At 38.1% G+C, this 25248-nt stretch overlaps 1 protein-coding gene across 2 annotated transcripts in view; it reads left to right on the forward strand.

Annotated features, from left to right (window-relative positions):
* Nucleotides 1-14367, forward strand: part of IQCH (IQ motif containing H) — a 193694-nt gene extending 179327 nt beyond the window's left edge. Inside the window, exons 20-22 of one of the 2 annotated variants that reach the window (XM_058541925.1) lie at nucleotides 6115-6176; nucleotides 8687-8795; nucleotides 14266-14367. In XM_058541925.1, the coding sequence (XP_058397908.1) occupies nucleotides 6115-6176; nucleotides 8687-8795; nucleotides 14266-14367 (273 nt within the window). Of the gene's footprint in view, nucleotides 1-6114; nucleotides 6177-8686; nucleotides 8796-14265 lie in introns of those variants that run through there. The other variant, XM_058541926.1, reaches the window with a different exon arrangement.
* The last annotated feature ends 10881 nt before the right edge of the window (nucleotides 14368-25248 follow it).

The following is a 25248-nucleotide window of genomic DNA, read 5'->3' on the forward strand; positions in this document are numbered from 1 at the left end:
GCAGGGCACCGTCAGGGTGCATAACGCCCTTTGGTTAGACTGGTTCATGCTGTTTGCAAACATGGATAATGGAGCTCATATTTCCTTGCAAATTACGTTAAAATTGATAAAATATAGAAAGAATGAAAAAGCCAGATTGAACTGATTTACCTGAAATTCATTGTTGCATCTGCTCAACACAATCCCTTTAGAATTAAATAGTTTTTAGCCCCAAACTGATTAGACTGAAACACTTTCTTGCACCAGAAGGTGGCTAAATCTAATTCTAGCTTTATCTGAATCTATTTATTTTGCTTTCCTCTAAAATATCAAAGCAGAACAAGCTCTGTGAATGGGCATATTTGGCAGGGAAAGTCTCCTGCACAAAAGAAAATGTGCTTCATAACTTTCTATGGCCTGAAATTATTAGAGATTTATTTCTTTGGCTCAAGACTTTGTACTTGATTGAAGTTCTAGTACTCCTGGGAAAAATAAAGCATCAAACTTTATAAGTTATTTACACCTTTGTGGCCCTGAGTTGATTAGATTCATTTCTAAGAATAAATTTTAGTATGGGAAACAGACTGCTATGGCCCCAGGGGAAATGGTGGATGGTGCAGAGGGAGGAATTCCCCTGAGGGCGAGAGCTACTGAAAGGGGCAGACAAAGAGGCACTGTAGACATAACTGGCATAGTTTCACAGACTCTGCCTCCAGGTCGCCTGTGCTAAACAACTTATAAAGGATGAAAGATGAAATAGGAGAGAAAGAGAAATATGGATTGGGGGCAATGGAGTGAGGGAACGATATGAAGAAGAAAAAGATAACGGAAGAAAAGAGAGGGAATAAAATCCAGAGACTAGAAAAATCCATAAACACGGGGTGGAGGGGGCAGCGTGCAGAGGAAGGGATAAATAGAAAGAAGGAAAGAGAGCAAATAGTAAACAGAAGTATAAGAAGAAGAAAAAGTGGAGTCATAAAAATCTGAAGTGAGAAGGAGTCATGTGACTACTTGGAAAATTTGGAAATTCCCCAACAATATCCTTGCTCTAGTTTTCCTGAGATGGATTCCCATCTCTTCAGACCCTGGGGTGCATCCCAGCCCAGAACTCTCCATTTGTTCTCTTACTTGCCCTTTCTTGGAGAGGCCCCGACGATGAAATGGTGTTTACAGAGCACCTAGTATGAGCTAAGTACTATTACTTCATTCGCTCTTTAATCTTCATAGCTCTCCTGTAAGAAGCTGTTATTTCTACCATATCACAGTAAGGAATTTAGGCTTAAAGGGTTTAAGCACATTCCCAAGGTCACCCAGGCAGGCATTTTGCGGAATGCCTGAATCCAACAATTGTCCATAAAGTCAAATATGATTCTTTCTCTTACACCCAGGCATCCTCTATGTGCCTTTTTCCCCCTAAGGGTTGTGTCTCACTAACTATATATATATTTCTAAAATATTATTACCAATCCAGTCCAAGAATCCTGTGATCCATTTCAAATAAAATATTCCATCTAGGTACTTATGGATTCTTCAGCTGAAGAAGCACAAACTTCTCCATAGCCCCTATGACTATCTCTACCTTACAAAAGACAAAAAAAAAAAGATTTTTTTTTTAATTTTATTTATTTATTTATTTATTTTTTCCCCCAAAGCCCTAGCAGATAGTTGTAGGTCATGGCTGCACATCCTTCTAGTTGCTGTATGTGGGACGCGGCCTCAGCATGGCTGGAGAAGCGGTGCGTTGGTGCACACCCGGGATCCGAACCCGGGCCGCCAGCAGCGGAGCGCGCACACCCAACCGCTAAGCCACGGGGCCGGCCCAAAAAAGATATGTTTAACCATTAACTTCCCTAAAATTTTATTGCCTCTGTGCATTATGCTGAGTCTAAAAGAAGATCATTTGCCCTAATTCCAGTGTAACCTCTGCCACCTGCTCCCACTCTTGGTCGAATTTAATGTGGTTGTTTTTTCCAGAAAAAGAAGCAACATTAACAATACATCATTATCAATGCTACCAAAGGAAGAATCCTCAAAAGTCCTTATTCTCAACATTATGTTTTTTCTTCCCATTATTATCACAGAATTTCAAATCATGTTTCTTGTCCGAAATCTCAGGGGGGGAAAAAGGGAAATGAGATCACCCTATGAGTTTATTTCTCCTTGCTGAATATTGGAAGGAAGCATTGCTGAGTTTGTAACCAACTTGGTGGGTCTCATTCCTGGTATTTCTGTAATGCTACAAAATACCCCCACTGATTTCCTAATGAAAAGAAGTTGTAATGAAAGCCGTATGGAGAGAAGTGTCATGTTTACTGCCTGTGACAGTGTGGGGCAGGGCTGGTCTCACATATACATAAGCAGTGTGCCATGGTCCCAAATAGCTCCACAACCACCAGCAATCATCTCCTCAGGCCAGGATATTGCATGGTGCAATCATTAGAGCTGTTCACAAATATTCAGATTCTGTTCCTTCCAGGCACATAATGGAATTATACTTCCTCAGCTCTCTCCCTGAAGTCAGGCATGGCCGTGGACTTGTTTTGGCCCATGAAATATGAGCAGAAGTGATATGTGTCCTTTCTATGCAGGAGCCTTTAAGAGCCACTTCATGAGTTACCATGTCTTGTTTCCTGCCTTGGAAATCATGTGGAAGCACACTGAGACCGAGCTTCCTTCAGCCTGGGTCCCTGAGTGTACTGACAGTGACCAGAGACGCATGCAACTCACGTGGGAAATGGAGTATGAGCAAGAACCACACTTTTGTCATTATAAACAACTAAGAATTGGAGTGGTGGTTTTTTGTTTTTTGGCTTTTGGGTTTTTTTGGTGAGGAAGATTAGCCCTGAGCTAACATCCGTTGCCAATCCTCCTCTTTTTGCTGAGGAAGATTGGCCCTGGGCTAACACCTATGCCCATCTTCTTCTACTTTATGTGGGACGCCACCACAGCATGGCTTGACAAGCGGTGCATCAGCCCACGCCCAGGATCCGAACCTGCGCACCCCAGGCCGCCAAAGTGGAGTGTGCGAACTTAACTGCTATGCCACCGGGCCAGCCCCTGGAGTGGTTTTTTAAAAATTACTGCAGCATAACCTAGCCTACCTGATTGATTCAGAAATTAGTATCAAAAAAAGGATGCTCCCAAAACATAAAACTAATATTACCATTTCAACATGTAATCAGTACACAAACTATTAATGAGGGCCAGCCCCATAGTGTAGTGGTTAAGTTCGGTGTACTCTGCTTCGGCGGCCCAGGGTTCGCAGGTTCGGATCCCAGGGGCGGACATACACCACTCATCAGCCATGCTGTGGCAGCGACCCACATACAAAATAGAAGAAGATTGGCACAGATATTAGCTCAGGGCTAAACTTCCTCAAGCAAAAAAGAAGGAAGATTGGCAACACATGTTAGCTTAGGGCGAATCTTCCTCACCAAAAAAAAAACATTATTAATGAGATATTTTACATCTTTTGGACTAAGTCTTTGAAAGCTACAGCACATCTCAATTTCAACTACTATTTCAAGTTCTCAGTAGCCCCATGTGGCTAGTGGCTACCATACTGGACAGCACTGTAAAGGATGCAAGCCACCTTACAGATCAACTAGTCAGTAGTTCTCAACCCTGGGTGCCCATTAGAATGACCTGAGTGAGGAGCTTTAAAAATTACAGATGCCCAGGCATGGCTGGGATTAGGGTGAGGCAAGTGAGGCACTTACCCACAGCACAAAATTTAAGGGAGCACAAAAAAAAACCCTCAGTAATAAAGATAAATAATAATGTTATGCAATATGTTAAAAATCAGAATTAATGCAAAACATCCATGATGAACAAAATACCAAAATTTTAAATAAAAACATACTGATTTTTGCCTTTGCCTCAAGCTCCAATATGGCTCAGCATGGCACTCTAACCAGATCCCACCCCGGACAATTAAATCAGTATTTCTGGAGATGGGGCCCAGTGATTATATTTTTTTAAAGCACTCAGATGATTCTAATGTGCATTCAGCATTGACAGCCACTGTCCTAGTCCACTGCCTGTCCTAATGTCCAGATTTCCTGATAAAATGGGGAATCAATGAGCAGTCAGAATTCTGGCATGTGATATCTTTTACCAAATCCCCAAAATGTAGTTTTCTTTTTTGTACTTCTGGTGATGAGGAGTTCACAACTTCACAGGGCAGCCATTTCCGCTACAGGACAACTCCAGTGTTAACTTTTATTTGGAGAAAACTGTTGGGCCGGCCCCGTGGCTTAGTGGCCAAGGCGTGCGCTCCGCTACTGGCGGCCTGGGTTCGGCTCCCAGGCGCGCACCAACGCACCGCTTCTCCTGCCATGGTGCTTCTCCTGCCATGCTGAGGCCGCGTCCCCCATACAGCAACTAGAAGGATGTGCAACCATGACATACAACTATCTACTGGGACTTTGAGGGGGAAAAAAAAAAAAAAAGGAGGAGGATTGGCAATAGATGTTAGCTCAGGGCTGATCTTCCTTACAAAAAAAAAAAAAAAAAGAAAACTGTTAAAAGATAATTTTCAAAAAAGGATGAAATCATGCCTCTCATACAGATACAATTAAACACGTGATAAAGGTTTTATTTAACAGAGAAGAATTAGGCAGATGTTATAACCAGTACAAAAAAGAATCCAAAAAAACAGACATCTTTATAGATCAGGAATTTTGAAATGAACAATGCAAATGGAGGCAAAACTGGTTTTTCAACCAGGGGAGCAGAAGTGGAAAACCAATTGAACTTCTACCATACTGGACAGAATTTGCTTGTCTCTCAGTCACCTATGACTTACAGAGCTGAAAAATATCTCCCATAGCATCAGGGTAATAGGGTGTGCTTTAGACAACACATAGCTTTCCATTGAAGTACAAATTATTTTCCACACAACAAATTATTTTCCTATATATTTTTACCATTGCTCTTAGAACAGTGGTTTTCAAATTTTGATGTGCATGAGAATCACCCAGGAAGTGAGCTAAAAGGCAGATTCCCTCCCAAAGATCCTGAGCTTAGATGATGCCCATGAAAATGCCTCTTTAAAAAGCACACTAGATGATTCTGATGCAGGTGTTCCAAGGATCAGACTTCAAAAAACACCTTGTCCTGGACAAGAGATGACAAGTGTTGGCAGGATGTGGAGGAAAGGGAACCCTTGTGCACTGTTGGTGGGAATGTAAATTGGTGCAGCCACTATGGAAAACAGAATGGAGGTTCCTCAAAAAATTAAAAATACAACCACCATATGATCCAGCAAACCCACTTCTGGGTATATGCCTGAAGGAAACAAAATCATCATCTCAAAGAGATATCTGTACCTCTCTGTTCATTTAAGCATTATTCACTATAGCCAAGATATGGAAACAACCCAAGTGTCCATCTATGGGTGAATGGATAAAGAAGATGTGGTATATATATACAGTGGAATATTATTCAGCCATGAGAAAGAAGGAAATTCTGCTATCTGCAAGAACACGGATAGACCTTGAGTGTGTTATACTAAGTGAGATAAGCCAGACAAAGACAAATATTGTATGATATCATTTATATGGTGGAATCTAAAAAAGCCAGACTCGTAGAAACAGAGAGTAGAATGATGGTTACCAGCAGTGAGGGGTGGAGGAAGTAGGGAGGTGTTGGTCAAAAGGTACAAACTTGCAACTAGAAGATGAATAAGTTCTGGAGATCTAATGCACACAGTGATTATACTGTATTATATATTCAAAATTGCTAAGAGACTAGATCTTAAATGTTCTTACCACAAAAAAGAAATGATAATTATGTGATATGAGAAATGTCTTAGCTAAAGATACAGCGATAATCATATTGCAATATATAAATATATCCAATCAAATGTACACCTTAAACTTATGTGTAAATTATATCTCAATGTTATATGTAAATTATATCAATTAAAAAAAAAAAACACTGTCCTAGAACATATCTACTCCATATTCTGGAGGCAGCCTTTCCAAATGTGCTTCTCACAGTATTTGCAGGGAGCTGTAGATTTCAATTCAAATCAGTCTTAGTGGTCTTAGTATGGTCTTAGTATAGTACATTTTCTTTACTTGGTTTCCAACATAATATGCCTTTTCTTTTCTCCCCATTCAAATTTTGTAGGAAAGACAAGGAACTGTTTTTATATTATATGAACACCTGAAGAGAGACAAGTTGGGAATGTTGTGAGTATGAAATGTGTTTATGAGACGTAATAAGCTAAGAAAATAGACTGTAACCACCAAGAAGAATGATGCTTCTCATGTATTTTAATCAGCATGCTGATTTATCAGAAGTCTATCTTGTTTTATTTGGATCTTCAAGTATTTCATAAAACAACTTTAGATGTGTCAATGGGAGTTCATAAATATAATTTATTAAATATCCAGAATTGATGGGTAAGAGGCTAGTTTCATCTACATATTACACTCAAACACATACACATACAAGGCACAACAGTCTGACTGATGAGGAACCAGCTCAGATGTGCTGACTATGGAAGGACAGTTATCATTCTGGAATGCTTAAAAAAGTGCTCTGGTGACTTGGTGAGATGCTCCTTAAAAGGCAGGGTCTCCCACCTCAGGTCCAGTTTTGGCGCTGACATAGTCTTCTCAAGAAACATTTATGCTGAGAAGAATCCTGCTAGCAGCACTCAGGAGGCATCTCTAGGATTCTCTGTTTCCTGCAAATTTCTCTCCAGGGTATCCTGGAGAGCTGGCAAAGTTGTCTCCTCATCTAGAACTCAAAACTTTAGAGCCACAGCCTTGAATTGTATCTTACTCATATCTTAGAATATGGTTATTTGGTACCTTTAAGTCATCCTAAATTGGGAAACTGTTTCTACCCTATATTTCTCTTCCTATAACATCTACGGTATATTGAAAAAGAAAAGATGAGCAAATATAAACTGTTCTTCTTCATGTTGCTTGATTTTCACTGGAGCTTTAAGGAGAAGCTTTTCATGAGATGGCTGGGCTTGGTTTGGCTTTATTGCAATCAGGTCACATGGGGTGAAGAATATTATTTGGTCACATCGTTAGGACAGGTGAGGGCTCCAAGAGGGAATGACTTTACAGACCAGAATTTTGTGGTTTGGCTTCGCTGGGATAACTTCATATCAACTCCATTTATACTGGGGTACTTCTGGGAAGAGTGGAATTTGTGGAGAAACTTTAAGGAAGGGAAAATGAAGGAAATTCTAGAAATGAATTCATTAATAGGGGACCATGGACCTCAGGAGGCTGAGGAGGGATGGCGAGATGGGCTTGAATCCATGTGTGGACCCAGCATCACACACGCATACACACACACCCCTATAATTTTTTTTAAGTATGGACCTCAATCTTTAGTATATATAAGAATCACCTGGAAGGCCTGGTGAAACTACACATTTCTGGTCCCAAACCCAAAGATTCAGATTTCGTTGATCTGGGGTGGAGCCCAAGAATCTGCTGTTTTAAGAAGCTTCCAGGGTCTAATACATACTGACCTTGTAGCAATAAAATACAAATCACTGTTAAAAGTTATTGACTCTGAAATTGCCTTTGGCTATTATTTATTCTCTTAAAAGAAGATATACTAATGTTCAGTAGCTATAAGGGGTAGGGATGGGCGGTCCTTGGATTTTGGGAATGTAATTCAAAAAGTTTGGAAGCACTATCTAGTCCAAGTCCTTCATTTCAGAGAAAAAGAAATAAAGACCCAGAGAGCTTAAGTGACTTCCCCCAAAGTCTCACCGTCAGTGGCAGGACAAAGAGCCCTGGTCTCCTGTCTTTGAGCCTGGGAAGCTTTCTACTCCCACCTGGAACCATGGGAAAGGCCAGTTAGGCTGGAAGGCAGCCATTCCAAAAGGGTCTAAGCCTTAGACTCAAAGATGACTTTTTTACAGGTAAAAACTGGGAAAGAAGTAATCCCCAAAGTATTTTGCATCTGCCTTAATGGGCAGCTCTTTAGATTTACCTCCTCAGGATAGAGCAATTTAAAAAAATTAATCCATTCATTTAATCTATTTTTTTCCTTAAATTAAAAAAAAAACTAGAAAAAATACCCGCGAGTTTTGTTTCCAAGTTAAAACTTAACAACAATTTAGTTGTTTGAGAATGTTCACTGACCACAGTATGATTCTACAGGATGGTTTGCAAAGTGTCTCTGAAATCTTCCTAAAGTGTGTGTTCAGCTTTATAAAGACAGCTGTTCATGAATGGGGCACATTCTCCTCTAAACACTGATGGGGCACACTCATAAGTAGCAGGAATCACTTGTATACGTGAAATAGAAAATAAACCCCAGACCAGAAGTCTCCAGAATACTGAGGTGCAAATGTCTCTGTAGACAAGGAAATTGTTAGGCATGAATTACACTTAGCAACAATTCTCTTAAACTGATTTAAACAATTTTTAAAATGAGCTAATACTACTGTCCTGGCTCAGTGGTAGCCTTTTGCTAAGAATGACGGAACCTATTCCTATATTCTGCTATGTTGATTAATAAAAAATATTTATTACACAAATCCTTTTTGTTGACAAGTTAGAATGGAGCCTCATCTTTCATATCTCCCTGAAGATTGCCACCTTGTGAGATTGAAAATACTCATTAAATTCCATCACCAGACAGGCACAAATGAGAGGGTGATTGTTTTTAAGCATGTGAGGGGAATCGTTGGTAAACTCATTTGTTTGGATATCATTAACAGAACAATCGGTGAGGATCTCCAGGGGGTCCTCATGACCTTTGCTCGAAATCTCTTCATCATCCATCAAGAAATATCAGCACCTAATATGCAAGGCGAGACCAATTTTAAGGTGAGGTGTTAATTAACTAACGATCCTGGTTAATTTCTATACAAGGGCTGAAAATACCTCATGCTGGATTGTAAACAAGTGCTAAATCATTTTTTTTTTTTGTAAGCAGTACATATTTTACGATGTGCAGGGTCAATATTGTAAGGTTCCCACTGAACTTGTTAGTTAAATTTAATAGTTTGAAACTTTTTCTTTGAAATATAGTAGACGTGTGTTAAGTTGCTGCCATTTCCAAACCCAAGCTTACAAGACAACAGGGCTTTCTGATGTTGGAGGTGAAGTTGAAACGTCACAATGGAGCCAAAACAGAGACTGTCACAACCAAAAATCCTGAATATAATCTACCTATATTTCAGATAACACAATGTCTGGCTAAGGATTCCTGGGGAGCCCAAGTTTCTAGAGCCAGAGAGGTTCTAAGACCCCAGGAAGGACAAGGTGTGTAGGAAGAAGCAGAAGAAAAACCTCAGCTTATACATGAGCTATCTACTCCACCCTGTTTCTCCAAAATGGGGCAGGTGTTTCATCACTAACCTTCTGAAGCTTCCAAATGGCTTTTAAAGATGTTGGTTCAGGAAATCTAGTCATGTGTAATTGACTAGAAGTCTCTAAACTCTAGAAAACAGGAGCAAGATCTGTATGAGAGTTCTAAAAATACCAGCTGAGGGGCCAGCCCGGTGGCGTAGTTAAATTTGCGCGCTCAGCTTTGGCAGCCCAGGGATCATGGGTTCAGATCCCAAGTGCAGACCTACACACCGCTCATCAAGCCATACTGTGGCAGCATCCCATATACAAAATAGAGGAAGATGGGCACAGGTGTTATCTTAGGGCCAATCTCCCTTACCAAAAAAAAAAAATAATAATAAAATACCAGCTGAACAGAGATGAACATTTGGTATTGATCACGAGGGTCTGCCTCTGATTCCAAGCTTGAACCTTCATCATGTTTGAACTGGTCAAGTAACTCAAAGGACTCAATCAGAAACCACATGTGATTTTTCTCTTAAGGGAAAGCCCAACAAAAGCTTGATAAAAATATAATTTTTGAATACATTTTTTTCCTTGAGCTAAGGCCTGGTCCCCTCTAGTAACAGTAATAATGATGATAATGCTTTACTCTTCAATGTGATTTTATGAGTTGGAAGAATGACCATTGCTTTTCCCACAACATGATTGAGAAAATTCAATAAAAAATAGACCCGGAGTTGCATCGACTTTCACTGGTCCTAAAGGATCTATGGCCATCATTTATATTCTAAGTTCTTGCCAGCGAGCATCATTTCATCTGTTACTGCCATGTGCAAAATTTTGAGCCTGTCTGCCTGTGATCAATTTACTCTGTCCAAATAGAGCTAATAATCAGAATCAGATGGTGCTATGGACTGAATTGTGTCCTCCCAAGTTTGTGTGTTGAAGCCTTAATCCCCAATGTGACCATATATGGAGATGGGGCCTTTGAGAGGTAACTATGTTTAAATGAGGTTATGAGCGTGGGGTCCTTGTGATGGGACTGGCGCCCTTATAAGAGACAGAGAGCTTGCCGTCTCTCTCTTTCTCTCTCTCTCTCTCCCCCCCCCGGCCCCCCCCCCCCCCATGTGAGGATACAGCAAAGGATGGCTGTCTGCAAGCCAGGAAGAGAGCTCTCACCAGGAACTAAATCAGCTGGCACCTTGACTTTGGCCTTCCCAGCCTCCAGAACTGTGAGAAATAAATTTTTATTGTTTAAGACACCCAGTCTATGGTATTTTGTTACAGCAGCCTGGGCAGACTAAGAAGATGGTTTATCTCCAAAACCACACAGACTTAGTAGACTCCAAGCTTGGACTTGAGGTTGGCAGAGCCAACTACCATTGACAAAATGAAGGCTATTTCTCCGCCCTTTGTCTGACTTCCAGAATCATCAAAAGTCAGATGTTCTTAAGTAGCTTTTAAATATCTCAGGGTTTCTAGCCTTCTGCAGTGAATCATTGTTATCTTGATTTTTTTTACTCTTGCTAGAAGGTCTAAAAAACTTTAAATCTCAACAAAATAGGAATAATAACAAAACCTGAGAAGTAGAATAGATTCATTTTTAGCAGTATTTTCTGTCTACTATCGTAGTGACATTCTAATAAGTATTTTCAGTTTGTAAACAAGGATTTACCAACAAAGTAAAAGCTGAATAAAAATGGAAGGTAATGCAGAAAAAGCATTTAACAAGTCTTACACCCTTTCTTGATAAAAACACTCAAAGAAACTAGGAATAAAAGATAACTTCCTAAACCTGATAAGGGCATCTAGGAAAAACCCACAGCTAACATCATAGTTAATGGTGCAGGACTGAAAGCTTTCCCCCTAAGATCAGGAGCAAGACAAGGACGTCTGCTCTAACCACTTCTATTCATCATTGTACTGGAGGTTCTAGCCAGGGAATTTGGGCAAGAAAAAGAAATGAAAGGCATCTGGATTGGAAAGAAAGGGTAAAACTATCTCTATTCGCAGATGACATGATCTTGTATATAAAAAAATCCTAAAGAACCCAGAAACAACCTATTAGAGCTAATAAACAAGTTCAGCAAGGTTTCAGGACCCAAGATCAATATACAAACATCAGTTGTATTTCTATATACTAGCAATGAACAATCCAAAAATAAAATTTTTTTAAAATTCCATTTACAATAGCATCAAAAAGAATAAAATCCTTAGGAATAAATTTAACAGAACAAATACAAGATCTGCCTACTGAAAACTACAAAACATCATAAAAGAAAGAAGACCTAAATAAATGGAAAGATACTCTGTGTTCATGGATTGGAAGACTTAATATTGTTAAGATGGCAATACTCCCCAAATTGATCTACCAATTCAGTGCAGTTCCTATCAAAATCCCAGCTGGCTTTATTGCAGAAATTTACAAGATGACCCTAAAATTCATGTGGAAATGCAAGGGATCCAGAACAGTCAAAATAATCTTCAAAAGGAAGAACAAAGTTAGAGGACTCACGCTTCTTGATTTAATAACTTACTACAAACCTACAGTAATCAAGACAGTGTGGTACTGGTATAAGAAAAGACATATAGATCAATGGAATAGAATTGAGAGTCCAGAATAAACCCATACATTTATAGTCAATTGATTTTTAACAACGGTGCCAAAACAATTCAATGGGAAAAGAATAGTCTTTTCAACAAATGGTGCTGGGACAAATGGATATCCACATACAAATTAATGAAGTTTCACCTCTACTCCATAGCATATACAAAAATTAAGTAAAAATGGGTCAAAGACCTAAATGTAAGAGCTAAAACTATAAAACTCTTAGAAGAAAAACGTAGGTATAAATCTTCATGACCTTATGGTTACCAATGGTTTCTTAGATATGGTACCTAAAATGCAATCAACCAAAATAAAAATAGTAAGTTTGACTTCATCAAGATTAAAAACTTTTGTGCATCAAAGGACACTATCAAGAAAGTGAAGAGCCAGCCTGGTGGTCTAGTGGTTAAGATTCAGTGATCTCACCCCTACAGCCTGGGTTTGTTTCACAGTCGTGGAACCACACCACTCGTCTGTCAGTTGTGATACTGTGGCGGCAGCCCACACAGAGAACTAAACTAACAACTAGGATACACAACTATGCACTGAAGCTTTAAAAAAAGAAAGAATGTGAAAAGACAACTTACAGAATGGGAGAAATAATTGTAAATCATATATCTGATAAGGCTGTAGAGTCCACAGTATATAAAGTACTCTTACACTCAACAATAGAAAGACAACCCAATTAAAAAGTGAGCAAAGGGGGCCGGCCCCGTGGCATAGTGGTTAAGTTTGCACACTCCGCTTCGGCAGCCCGGGGTTCTCGGGTTTGGATCCTGGGCGTGGACCTATGCACCGCTTATCAAGCCATGCTGTGGCAGGCATCCCACATATAAAGTAGAGGAGGATGGGCTTGGATGTTAGCCCAGGGCCAATCTTCCTCAGCAAAAAGAGGAGGACTAGAAACAGATGTTAGCTCAGGGCTAATCTTCCTCACCAAAAAAAAAAAAGTGAGCAAAGGATTTGAATAGACATTTCTTCAAAGAAGATATACAAATGGACAATAAGCACATGAAGAAATGCTCAACATCATTAGTCATTAGGGAAATGCAAATCAAAACCACAATAAGATACCATTTCACACCTAAGATGGCTACAATCAAAAGACAGACAATAAGAAGTGTTGGAAAGGATATGGAGAAACTAGCTGATAGGAATGTAAAATGGTGTCACTGCTGTGTATAGTCTCACAGTTCCTCAAAAAGTTACACAAAAAATGACCACATGACCCAGCAATTTCATACCTAGGTATATACCCAAGAGTATATTTAAAAATACATATTCACACAAAAACTTGTACATCAATGTTCATTAGAAGTGTTATTCATAATAGTCAAAGAGTAGAAACAACCCAAATGTCCACCAACTGATACATGGGTGAATTCCATTATATTATATGGATAATATTCTATACAATGGAATACATAGGTATAAATCCTCATGGTCCTGTGGTTAGCAATGCTTTCTTAGATATGATACCTAAAGTGCAAGCAACCAAAGTAAAAATAGGTAATAGATACAATGGAATATTATTCAGCCATAAAAAAGAATGAAGTTCTGATACATGCTACAACATGGATGAACCTTTAAAACATTATGTTAAATGAAAGAATCTGGACATAAAAGGCCACATATTGTATGATTCCATTTATATGAAATGTCCAGAGTACACAAATCCATAGAGACAGAAAGTAGATTAGTGGTTGCCAGGAGCTAGGGGAGGGGGAAAATGGGGAATGGCTGCTAATGGGTATAGAGGTTCCATTTGAAGGGATGAAAATGTTCTGGAATTACATAGTAGTGATGGTTGCTTGTGAATATACTAAAAACCACTGAATTGTACACTTTATAAGGGTGAATTTTATGGTATGTGAATTCTACCTCAATAAAAAATAACTAAATAAAATAAAATGGAATGGTGCCATTTTTCTCCCCAGAAACCAATGGAAATAAATACTCCCATCAGCCTACGGCCCCCATTTTAGGATGACTAGACCACTGCTTCTGAAATTATCTGTAGGGAAGGACCTGCTTCTTTCATTTTTTCCAACCTATCATGGATCAATACTTTTATAAAATAAAACAAAAATGAATTAAATGAAATGAAAAAAAGTAAGACATATAAAATAGAAGCCCATTTTTTTCATTATTAGATTTAATAGACATAAAAATTTCTATAAAGGTTTCCAAGTTCTTACTCTCAATTTTTTCATTCATTTCATCAAGACTGATAACCAACAATTTGTAGATGGGTGCTGGTTGGCAGAGCACACTTTGAGTAGAACTGATCTAAACCATACTTAACTCCAAAAAGAAGCAAATGCCTGGGGGGCTGGGGGAGGAGTTGTAAGGGGTCTTTAAGTAATGAATATTGTTTTTATTATTCCTTTACAGACCACCATTGATGATATTGAAGCCATTCTAGGAGTAACAGAGGAAAACAAAATGAGATTTGAAGAAGAGCTACACTCCAAAGATGATAAAAAACCTCTCTGAATCTGACAAATGAATGACCCTGGAGTACATGGCTGATTTTGGATTCCAATCTAGAGCCAACATTCCTTTTGCTGTTAGGAATAAAAGAGGGGGGAAGTTAGTTTGCTTTGTTTATTGGGAGGTATATCAGAACAGATTACAATGTAATGCTCTTTTTAAAAAAATGTTTATTAAGTGATCGTATTTTACTTACCAACCAAAACCTATTTGTCTTTTCTCTTGAGAGTATTGAACAATCTCTTCCTCTTCCCAGACTCAGGAAGAAACAATCTAACAAGAAAGTCACAAATCTTACTAATACCACTTCTCCATCAACCTCTTTATAAACTTCAGGATTATGGAGTTTTTGTTTTTTATGTTTTATAAAGTTTTCTCCTCCTATTACTAATAGTAATTTGTCTTCTGCATTTAAAAAATTGAATAAAGGCTTCATCATTGCTATTTGGCAAAACACAAATGTCTTTTTTTCCCCCTAGAAAATTACATTTGTATGGATTTTTTAAAGTGACCCTTTATCATTCATTGTATTATTGTACCAAGCCACTATTGTTTGTTGTTGCCATTTTTCAAAAAGTAAGGTAAGCTAACATCTAGTTAACTAAAGAATTTATCTAGGTGGCAGTATCCGCTCTTAGTTTAAGATACAGTGTAACTGGAGCCCTCTAGCTTGAATAAACATTTGTATTCTCTAGTTCTCCATTTAATACAGCGGTAGGATTTTTACAAGCTTAATTCAACAGTACCTTTTAAAGGGCAAATTGTTAAAATTATGCAGTGCTGACACCAACTCCCCACATTTACTTTGTAACTGTTCAAAATATTTCTACATCATCCAGCTTTACCAAAGGGTGAAATATGCAGGTTACAACACCAAAATCACATAGTTGTTTTTTTTTTTTTTAAAGATTTATTTATTTATTCTCCCCCTAAAGCCCCAGTAGATAGTTGTATGTCATAGCTGCACATCCCTCCAGTTGCTGTATGTGGGATGCGGCCTCAGCATGGCCGCAGAAGCGGTGCGTCGGTGCGCGCCCGGGACCCGAACCCGGGCCGCCAGCAGCGGAGCGCGCGCACTTAACCGCTAAGCCACGGGGCCGGCCCCACATAGTTGTTTTAAAGAATGATTTAAAATCATTAAAATACTTGAGTGCCTTGGGAAAAGGAGAGGGATTTTTTACCTATGGAATTTGAATAATTTTTTAACTATGGCTCAGCCACAGGCTGAGTTTCTCCAATAAAATTAACGTGTGTGTGTGTGTGTGTGTCAGCTTTTGTTTTGCTATAGTTGGAAATACATTAATTAGCCAGGTTTCCCGCCTGTGCTAGGTACAAGGATGACCTCTTTTTCCTGCCAGATCGCTCTACTCCATGTGAGGGGCCCATTGTCCAGACACTTGACGGATAGGAAGTACTCCATGCCCATTAGAATCTCGCCTCAACTGAAGCCAGAGCAACATAAGGTCCAAGAGACTCATTAGTTCACTGGCACAATCGTGTCCTGAGAGTAAATGAAACCCTCTGTCTCCTTATGGCTCTCATCTGCTCTGGACTTGAAAAGAAAACTGTCTCTGTTTTGTTCAGCACAGCAGTGGATCTTTCACATGCCGAGAGCCCCCTCTTAACCGTACAAACTGGTAAATCTATGGGGGAAGTTTTGCATGTGAATTTTGATTAGCACTCTTGAGCCTCAAGCTGCTGGCAATAGTAAAATGAGTTCACTCTCCGGGACCTTGTTTTTTACCCACATGATTGGTTTCTCAAACAATGCACTTTCCATCTTTGCATCTATCATTAGCATACCCCACAGAATGCCTGTTTCCAAATTCAGGCCGCATATTCAGATTCAGGTCTCACTAGAAAGTGATTGGGAGTAAAGTTCTCTACTCCAAAACCTATAGCTTCAAAATGAAAGGAGAAAAATTGTATAATAAAACAATCACTTCAAGTAATTAAGAAGCCAGAGGACCAGATTAAATTAGTGAAAGGTTTTAATTACAGAACATTTGAAAAGAAGCATAGTCCATTATCTTTTAGCACATATATGTAGCAAAGATACTGTGCTGTTGGTAAACTAAGATAAGTTTGAAAAAAAAATCATATGTTTGTGTACAATGTATCCTAAATATAAATTAATCGTGATGAATTACTGAGCTTTTTCTATTCTAAATAGGAAACTGAAATCTTTGTTGATAAGAGGATTTTTTGAAAATGATGTGCCATTTTTCAGGAAGTTTTTGGGAGAAGTATTCATTCAGTAGAGCTATCTTTGTATGAGAAATGACCATTGTTTCATAATGAATGTTTACAATGGTTTGAGAAGCAAATGGTACTAACCATTTAGGAGTGTATTATTGGATAATGATAAGGATCTCTCTTTACATATTACCCATTTTATATTGATTTTACAGAAACCAAATAGATGATATTTAATTACAAACTATGCTATCTACTTACCTACCTCTCACTATCTACTTACATTTACCTTTTATTGAGCGCTTATCATGGGCTAGGTGTGTACCATACTAGAAGCTTTATATACACTATTTTATTGCATCTTTCCAACAACCCCATGTGGGTAGGTACAACTACTGTCCTCACTTTACATATAAGGAAACAGATTGAGTGAGGGTATCTCACCCCATGTCTCAGGCTAAATGAAAAGAAATTTTGGATTTGCACTCTTTTACCACAAATTCTAGCATGTTGTGTAAAGTAGAAAGTTTAGTTTCACTTGTCCCAGATCATGCAAGGGACTTGCAATTTTTATAACAAATTACAATGTGTTGCTTGAAGTATAAAAGGATAGTTTAACTCACACACGCTTCCTGCTAATAAAATAAACTTGCACTATTGACAGTGTCGGGAGAGAGGGAGAATCTCCCTCTGCCCTTTTCCTTAAGGTTCTTATGGCTGGCCAAATAATTAACAAGACAGGTTAGCAGGAGAAAATAATACCAAGTTTAATAACATGTATACATGGGAGAAAGCAGGGACACTGCGTTTCTCAACACAATAGCAGAAATTCTCGTCTTAAATACCATGTTCAGCCAACGACAAAGGAGGATGTTGGGGGGGGGCGGGGAGTCAGTTACGGGAGATTACCACTAAAGCACAGTAAACAAGAGTAAGGTTATCATGCAGATTTAAGGCCTCACCTTCCACATTGATAAGCCTCTAAAAATGAGGTCATCCCCCCTCTTCCCAATACAGAGAGGAAGATATCTTTACAAATGGAGACTTCCCTTATAAATGTAAATGATTGTCTGGCAACTCCTCGCAGGGCCATCCAGAGAATGTGGCCAGAGAGACAGAACTTCTGATAAGATGGGCTTGTTGGTGACTTTTCTATTGTAACCTCTATTTTACATTATCTTTACAGCCATCATGATAGAAGATCTGTTCCAGGAAGGAGCCACCATGTCAAATTCTTTAGGCAGTTAGTGGGGGAGGTCAAATGTCCCTCACAGAAAACAATCAAGGTAAAGAGATATATTTTAGGATGGCCAAATCTTGATCTCCCACAACAGCACTGTGAGGCATCACAGTTATGTGATCAAAGAAATCAAGAGAAGAGATAGTGTCAGTAGAATTCTCCTATGGTGATGGGTCTGTAAGACTTTGGTGGAGAAACTGACGATGGGAAGGTGCAGGAGAGTTCGGAAGCTGAGAAGTCATGCCCTGTAATTTTGTTTGAAAGATGAGTATGAGGTCAAGAAACAGGGGAAGGATTAACAAAGGACTTCCAACAAGATGCAGAGTAACCTGGGAGGAGTTTGGAGAGCATTATTTCAGCTATATCATCCTAAGAATTGCAAGCATCCTATTTTTCAAGTATAAAAAGATGTATTTATCATAAGTAATATATTATTAACCATCTGATAGCTTTAACAATTAATAATCATTTGTATTCATCTGGCACCTTTCTTCTAAAGAGCTCAAAGCACTTTACATTTGTTATCTCTTTAATTCCCAACCCTGTCCCTGTGGGGAAGGTATAACTATTTTAACACTTAAATGTTTATCTTTCAGAATTTCTCAAGCACACAATAATTATATTTCCAAAAATGTAAATGTTCATTAGTTTTATTTTACTGTTCCTCTGGCTTTAATGTGCATAACAAATTTGTTCAACTCTTTAAATGTACTAATCATAGTAAATCTTATGTGGAAAACTACAAATTAAGTTACCAAGATAATGTGAAGGTGGAGGTTGCAGGGAGGGAGGAAGCATGTGTCTTTGCTTTTCTCACTGGAAGAAGTTTGGTGCAATCCATTCCAAGTACAGATGAAATGTGCTGTGTATCTTTTCTGTATCCCATCCTCCCAAAAAGTGCGCCTCGCCTCGGGAGAGTAAGGACTGTATGTAAAAGCCTGAGGCAGATGGAGCTACTATTCATAACTTTGTTTTGTTGATGATTTCATCAATGGGGAACAGAAACGTGATGAATTCTATTAGGAGTTACATCCCAAAGAGTCACAGAATAATAATGGCCAGAAACTAGTCTCCCTAGCGCTGCCTCTCCGAGCTGGTCATACCTTCCTCCAGTTTCTAACTAGAAAAATGGCAGATAGTAATACCTGCTCCCTAGGGAAGCAGCAGAGATTAATTGGCCAATGTTGGGAGAGTGTTTCAAAGATAAGTGTTCTACATAAATGCTTAAACATTGTTATTACATTTCAACTGCAAATGAAAGTTCTAACTTTGAAATGTGATTATACACTTTCCAAAAAAATCCTTTCATAACCACATATATAGGTTTATTTTTTACCCTAACAGTCTAACTCATGGTTGTGAAACTTTATTGCACTTGACGGAAGGCCCTGGCTTTTATTAGTTTTAAACTGCTGGTTTCTGGGGTATTTATGTAAATGAGGGAAAGATACCAAAACAGTAAATAATAAGCACGTCCCTGCTGTTTAAAAATCTGTTGGTAAAAACAGATTTGTTATAAGAAGACCCTAAACATAGCACAGAAAAATATAGCTTTGGTATCTATGCATAAAATAGTGGTTTTGGTTTGGGGTTTTTTTGATGGTGGTTTTCCCCCTAAGCATCTCTTTACCATTCAGCAAAGTGAAATAAACATTTTGCTTCACTTCCACAATTGTCACCATATATATCATATATATGCTTGTGTATGTATATATGGAAAGAGAGACAAAAGTGAGTAAAATGCTACATTTTAAGATTTTTTTATTTAACAAAAATGTTATAAAGTATACCAGATGGCTAATTATAGCTCCAGGAAACAAAAGGCCACACCTAAGTTTATTGCAGTTACCCCATAAGGAATCTTATGATGAAATCACGTCCCATAAACTTGACAACAAAACAGCAGACCTGCCGTTGGTTGCAAAATAAATTCAAATTCAAATTTTGATTTATTTAAAGAGTCTCGCTGCTTTGCTTCCCAGCAAAGGACACAAAATACTTATTTTGCAATCATTGAAAAACTCAAAATTATCTAACAACACACTCGTTATCTCCAGGTTCTCTTTATAATGCCTTTCTACTCATTTTCTTGTGTTTTTTTTTTCCTAGTTGAATATCTATAGCCACATTCCTAAGCCAAAAAATTATAGATCATTTGCAACAATAGTGAAAAATCAGAAAGGTCTATATGTTCAACAATAGGGTATTGCTTAAAAAACTATGGAATAGCTATATAAACAACCTCTATGCAGCCATTTAAAAAATCATGTTACTACACGTACTATATGATCCAGCCATTCCATTCCTAGTTATTTACCAAGAGAAAAGAAAGCATATACAAAGATTTGTACCTGAATGTTCACAGCAGCTTTATTTGTAATAGCGAAAAACTGGAAACAACCCAAATGTCTATCAACAGGTGGATGGATAAACAAATTGTGGGATACCCTTACAATGGAATACTACTCAGCAATGAAAAAGAATGAGCTGTTGATAAACTCAAAGACATGGATCAATCTCTCTAATTATGCTGAATGAAAAAATCCAGACCAAAAAAGAGTACATATCCATTTATATAACATTATATAAAATAAAATCTACACTGACAAAAAGCAGATCGATGGTTGCTTTGGGGTGGGAAGTGGGGTTACAAGGAGCAGGAGGATTAAGGGGCAGAAGGAAAATTCTGGGGATGATGGATAGCTTCACTATGTAGATTGTGAAAATGGTCTCTTGGATGTATACATATGTCAAAACTTATTAAGCTGTACACCTTAAATACATGCAGTGTTTGAATGTCAATTACACCTCAAAAAGCTGTTTTTTAAAAAATCATATATTAGGAGAATATGTTATATTAAAAGAAAATGAAATGAGATTTAACTACTATTAAGTAAAGAAGCATATTTTAAAACAGAAGGAAAACCATGATTCCAGTTATGACTTTTAAAAAATGTGTATATATATGTGCACACATGCATACGCATGCACACAAGACTGTAAAGATCACCCCCCAAAATGTTAACACTGCTTATTTCTTCTTCTTCTTTTTTTTTTTTTTTGTGAGGAAGACTAGCCCTGAGCTAACATCCAATGCCAATCCTCTCCTTTTTTCTTGAGGAAGATTGGCCCTGGGTTAACATTCGTGCCCATCTTCCTCTACTTTATATGGGACGCCGCCACAGCATGGCTTAACAAGCGGTGTGTCAGTGTGTGCCTGGGATGTGAACCTGCGAACCCTGGGGCTGCTGCAGCGGAGCACAGACACTTAACCGCTGTGCCATCGGACCTGCCCCAACACTGCTTACTTCTTAATGGTAAAGTTTTCTTCTTTCTGTGTTTTCTGCTTTATAATGAACTTGTTTTTAATTAATGGAACAAGGGAAACAAAAATCTAATTTTGGAGAGTTTGGGAAAGAAAAATATATGAATGTCTTCATTATAAGCTCTGCTATCCAAAGTGATGAACTTAGGGATATGGCCTGGGAATATCAGAACTACCTCCATGCTCCAGCTTCCCAAAGCTGCCATCAGATAGTAATGGCAGGCTCCTTAGCACCATGGATTGAATGTTCTATTTTAAGTTTAATACTCTTAGTCTGAATATTCTAGAATTCACACCAGACCATGGCTTTAGTGCCATACCTACTCATGCAAACAGAGATGTATAAAAGGATAAATGTTTCTGGTCACCTGCAAATATTTGGAGGGACAGACAGTGATGAGGTGGCATTTGTAGTTATTCTAAATGGGTATGGAATATATATCACCTCTGCTTTAGATTTAAATGTCTTAATGGGTTTTAGTTCCAGCTCTTTCCTTAATGGATGAGTAATTTCTCCTCTCTAGTCTTCAGTTTTCTGGTATGTAGAACTTCAGTTATCTGGAACTGACATTTAAGCTTCTTCCTGTATCTAATGTTCTACGATTCTATGCGACCGTCATCAAAGTATCAAAAGGGCTATATTTTATATATTTTATACATCACACAGGAGGTGATTTCTTCTTCTAGCTTTCTCTTCCATTTATTGGAACTAATGGATGAAAAACAGTTTGCAACTTTGTACAGCCTCTTAAGCTCCCCCATCTACTATCCAAAAGGGCTGTGATTTTAAATGGTTACAAAATATTTTGTAATTTAAAAATAGTTCATTGTGATACAAACAGTTTTCTCTTGAAAGGAATCATTTTGACTGAAGATAGCAGCAAGCCAAATATATCCTTTAGACTGGGATCAGGTCTTCCATTTTTTGGGTTTTCCCTTTCTTGTACTGAGCTCTTGGGTATTGCTAATCACCTAAAGTAATGGCAGCATTTTATTTTGAAACCATTTTTATCTCAACTGATGTAACGTGTGCCTTCTGCACTAGAAGGTCTTGGTTCAAATAGATGGAATAGAAACAACAATGAAAGCTTTAAATGTGCATTTCTGTCCCTGGATAAACCAGAGCATATCTCGTTTTTATATCTGCTTTGCAGCAACAGGACGGATAGCTGGAGTGCTGTCTCTGAGCTTTAGTTTGTACCTGGATGGAAGATGTATTTTGTAACATGCCATTTTGCTATGTAGCAGATGTCGTTCCTCGAGCTTCAGAAATGAGAGATAAGATGGGGAAACTGGTTTTACTTGGCACCTTTAATCCCATATTTTCAAAGACCTCCTAACATGCACTGTTTCCTGGGCCACATCTATAGGTGGGCAGGCCAGCCTTTCTAGGAAGTGTTCTGACATCCCTGTAGCAAGGCTTGAACAGGGAGCTGAAAGCAGGATGATTCTATATCCCTCTAGAAAGCCCACACTGAAGGTTATGGCTAAAACACTTCTTAGAACCTCATTGGCAGGGCAGAAATCTCTCTGCTTCCTTCAGTCTCACTAACTCATAGATTTGTGGCACTAAAACCACGAAAACAAAAACTTATAGATGATATAAGCTTTTAAAACTACTTATGAACATTTTCCTTAAGATTACTTTGTCTCTCAATATACCTGTAGAGTTTTTTAATTTTTTCTAATTACAGAAACATATGCTCATGATAAAAAACAAATAGGATCACATAGCTTCTTCAAAAAACAAATATATAAAAAACCAAAAACTTCTGAAAAACAGGAAAGCACAGGGAAGAAATTTTGAAATCAGCAATTATTTCACCACCTGGAGATAACTCCTGTGAGGTCTTGAGGTATGTCTGCTTTATTCCCACTTAGGGCCTCTGCCTTTGCCATTCCTTCTGCCTGGTACACACTTCTCCCAGCAACGTGCAGGGCTCACTCACTCGCTGGTTTCAATCTCTGCGCAACTGTTACTAGACCAGAGGGGCCCTCCCTGACCACCTCCTAATGTAGCACCACACTTACTCTCTATCCTCTCACCCTGCTTTACTTTTCTTCAAAGCACTTAACGATATGTGGTATTACTTAATAGATTTATTTATTTTTTATGATCTGTCTCACTCAATGGATTGTAGGTTCAAAGATATAGCCTCAGCTCCTAGAACAGTACCTATCAGTAGCAAGAGTTGCTCAATTAATATATATGTTGCATTTGTTTTTTTATCAAATATATATTGAGTTGCTATTACATAATCTTTTATCTTTGTGTATATAATTTTTTCAATAGGATCATATCAAACATACTGTTTTCCAGACTCTGTTTTTCCTTTAGCAATAAATTATGAATGCACATCGGAAATTCTTACCCCGTGCGATTTAATGATGGCATAAAGGATGTTAATAACTCCCCTATTGTTAGACCAGTACATGAGCATCTTGATGCATCCTTCAAATACATATCATGTTACTATCAACCAGTTAAGATATTAATAATATTAACAATGCCTTATATTCATATGGTACTTTATAATTTACAAACGATTTTCATATACCATTTGATCCTTACAATAAACTCAAGTAAACAGAGCAGAAACTTAGAGAGGTTAAATTATTTCCCTAAAATAATAAAACCAGTAATAGAGAGTCCAGACTCAAACCTAGGTCTATCTGTGTCTGCAGCCTGGGCTCCTCACTGTACCTCGTCATCCCTGGTTGAAGCCTTCATTTTACAGATGAGTGATCCATGCTTAGAGAAGGGGGTAGTGATGTGCCCAGAGTCACACAGTTTCTTCAAGAAAGAATACGGATAGAGTAGAACCCGGGACTCCTTACTCCCTGTCCAAAGCTCTCTCAACTACACTGTCTCTCAACTACGTGATGACTCAAAAAATTAGGAAAAAAAATCCTAAGTTACTGCATAGTTAAGACGGCGACCAATACATGCTGTTATTCTTCTCTGAAGATTACACAGTATATTTGCTTGGTGCTGCGAAGTGCCAGCCTGATGACACTTGCAATCCTGAGCTTATTTGATGTGGTTGGGAAGCAAATGAGATTCCAGTGCCCCTGTTGTGCATAGGTGCTCAATGAGCATTTCCTGCATGGTGGGAAAGTGCCCTATATTTACAGTATTTGATCCAGTTTAACAGCAAGATCTAATGTTAAAATTAGCCTTGCAAAAGTTTTCACCCTGGTTCACACAAAAACAAGATTCTAAGATTATGACTAGCAATTTTTCATGAGTTGATTTATCTGAATAAAACCTATAAGGTTTTGAACCATTAAACATTCGATTTAGAAAAAAAATCACGCACAGAATAAACTGAGAAATGGAACAGATTTGTTTCTTGTAATAATTATGAGCAATATCTCAAACTCAGCATCCTTAGACCATTGAGCTGTGTAGGATGAATGTGCTAATTAATCAATTACTACCCAACAATGTACCCTGTTTATTTACTGAAATGCACCAGAAACGTGTGCAGAACTGGTAATTATTAATCATCTTCAGTAACAAATATGACTCAAGTTCACCTTCATATAATTAATAGAGCATGTAGTTAGCTTCAACATCTTGCTTTTTTAGAAACAGCAATATGGAATAAAAAGAGCTAAACCACAAGTTGTGGTTCACTGAAATGCTGGCTTGGACTAAATGTGCCTATTATCCACAGCAGCAGTATTACTCACACCATGCAAATTATGGCCAGATGCTCCCTCCATTAAAACCCAAGTTATTAAAACTAAACTTTTTAATTTGAATAAAATTTTAGACACAGAAATGTTGTAAAAACAGTCCAAAGAATTCTCACATATCCTTTACTCAGGTTCCCCCAATAAAACCCAAGTTTTAGGGCTTGATAACTTGCTTAGATTTGGGATCTTTGGTGGTGATGCCCAAACTCCTTATCTCGTGGCTCCCAAATTTAAAGGTACTTTCAATATACATAGAAACAGTTGTTTCACAACAAATTTTGCAAGTGATCCACTTTTTAAAAATCATTCTTTTTTTTTTTTTTTTTTTTTGAGAGTCATCATGCAGGCCCCAAAATTTCCTTTGAGCCAGACAGAATTCTGGGCTAGATGGGCCATATTTTGGATCTAGAATGCTATTTCC

Source organism: Diceros bicornis, chromosome 5 (assembly GCF_020826845.1).
Source record: "Diceros bicornis minor isolate mBicDic1 chromosome 5, mDicBic1.mat.cur, whole genome shotgun sequence".
NCBI lineage: Eukaryota > Metazoa > Chordata > Mammalia > Perissodactyla > Rhinocerotidae > Diceros > Diceros bicornis.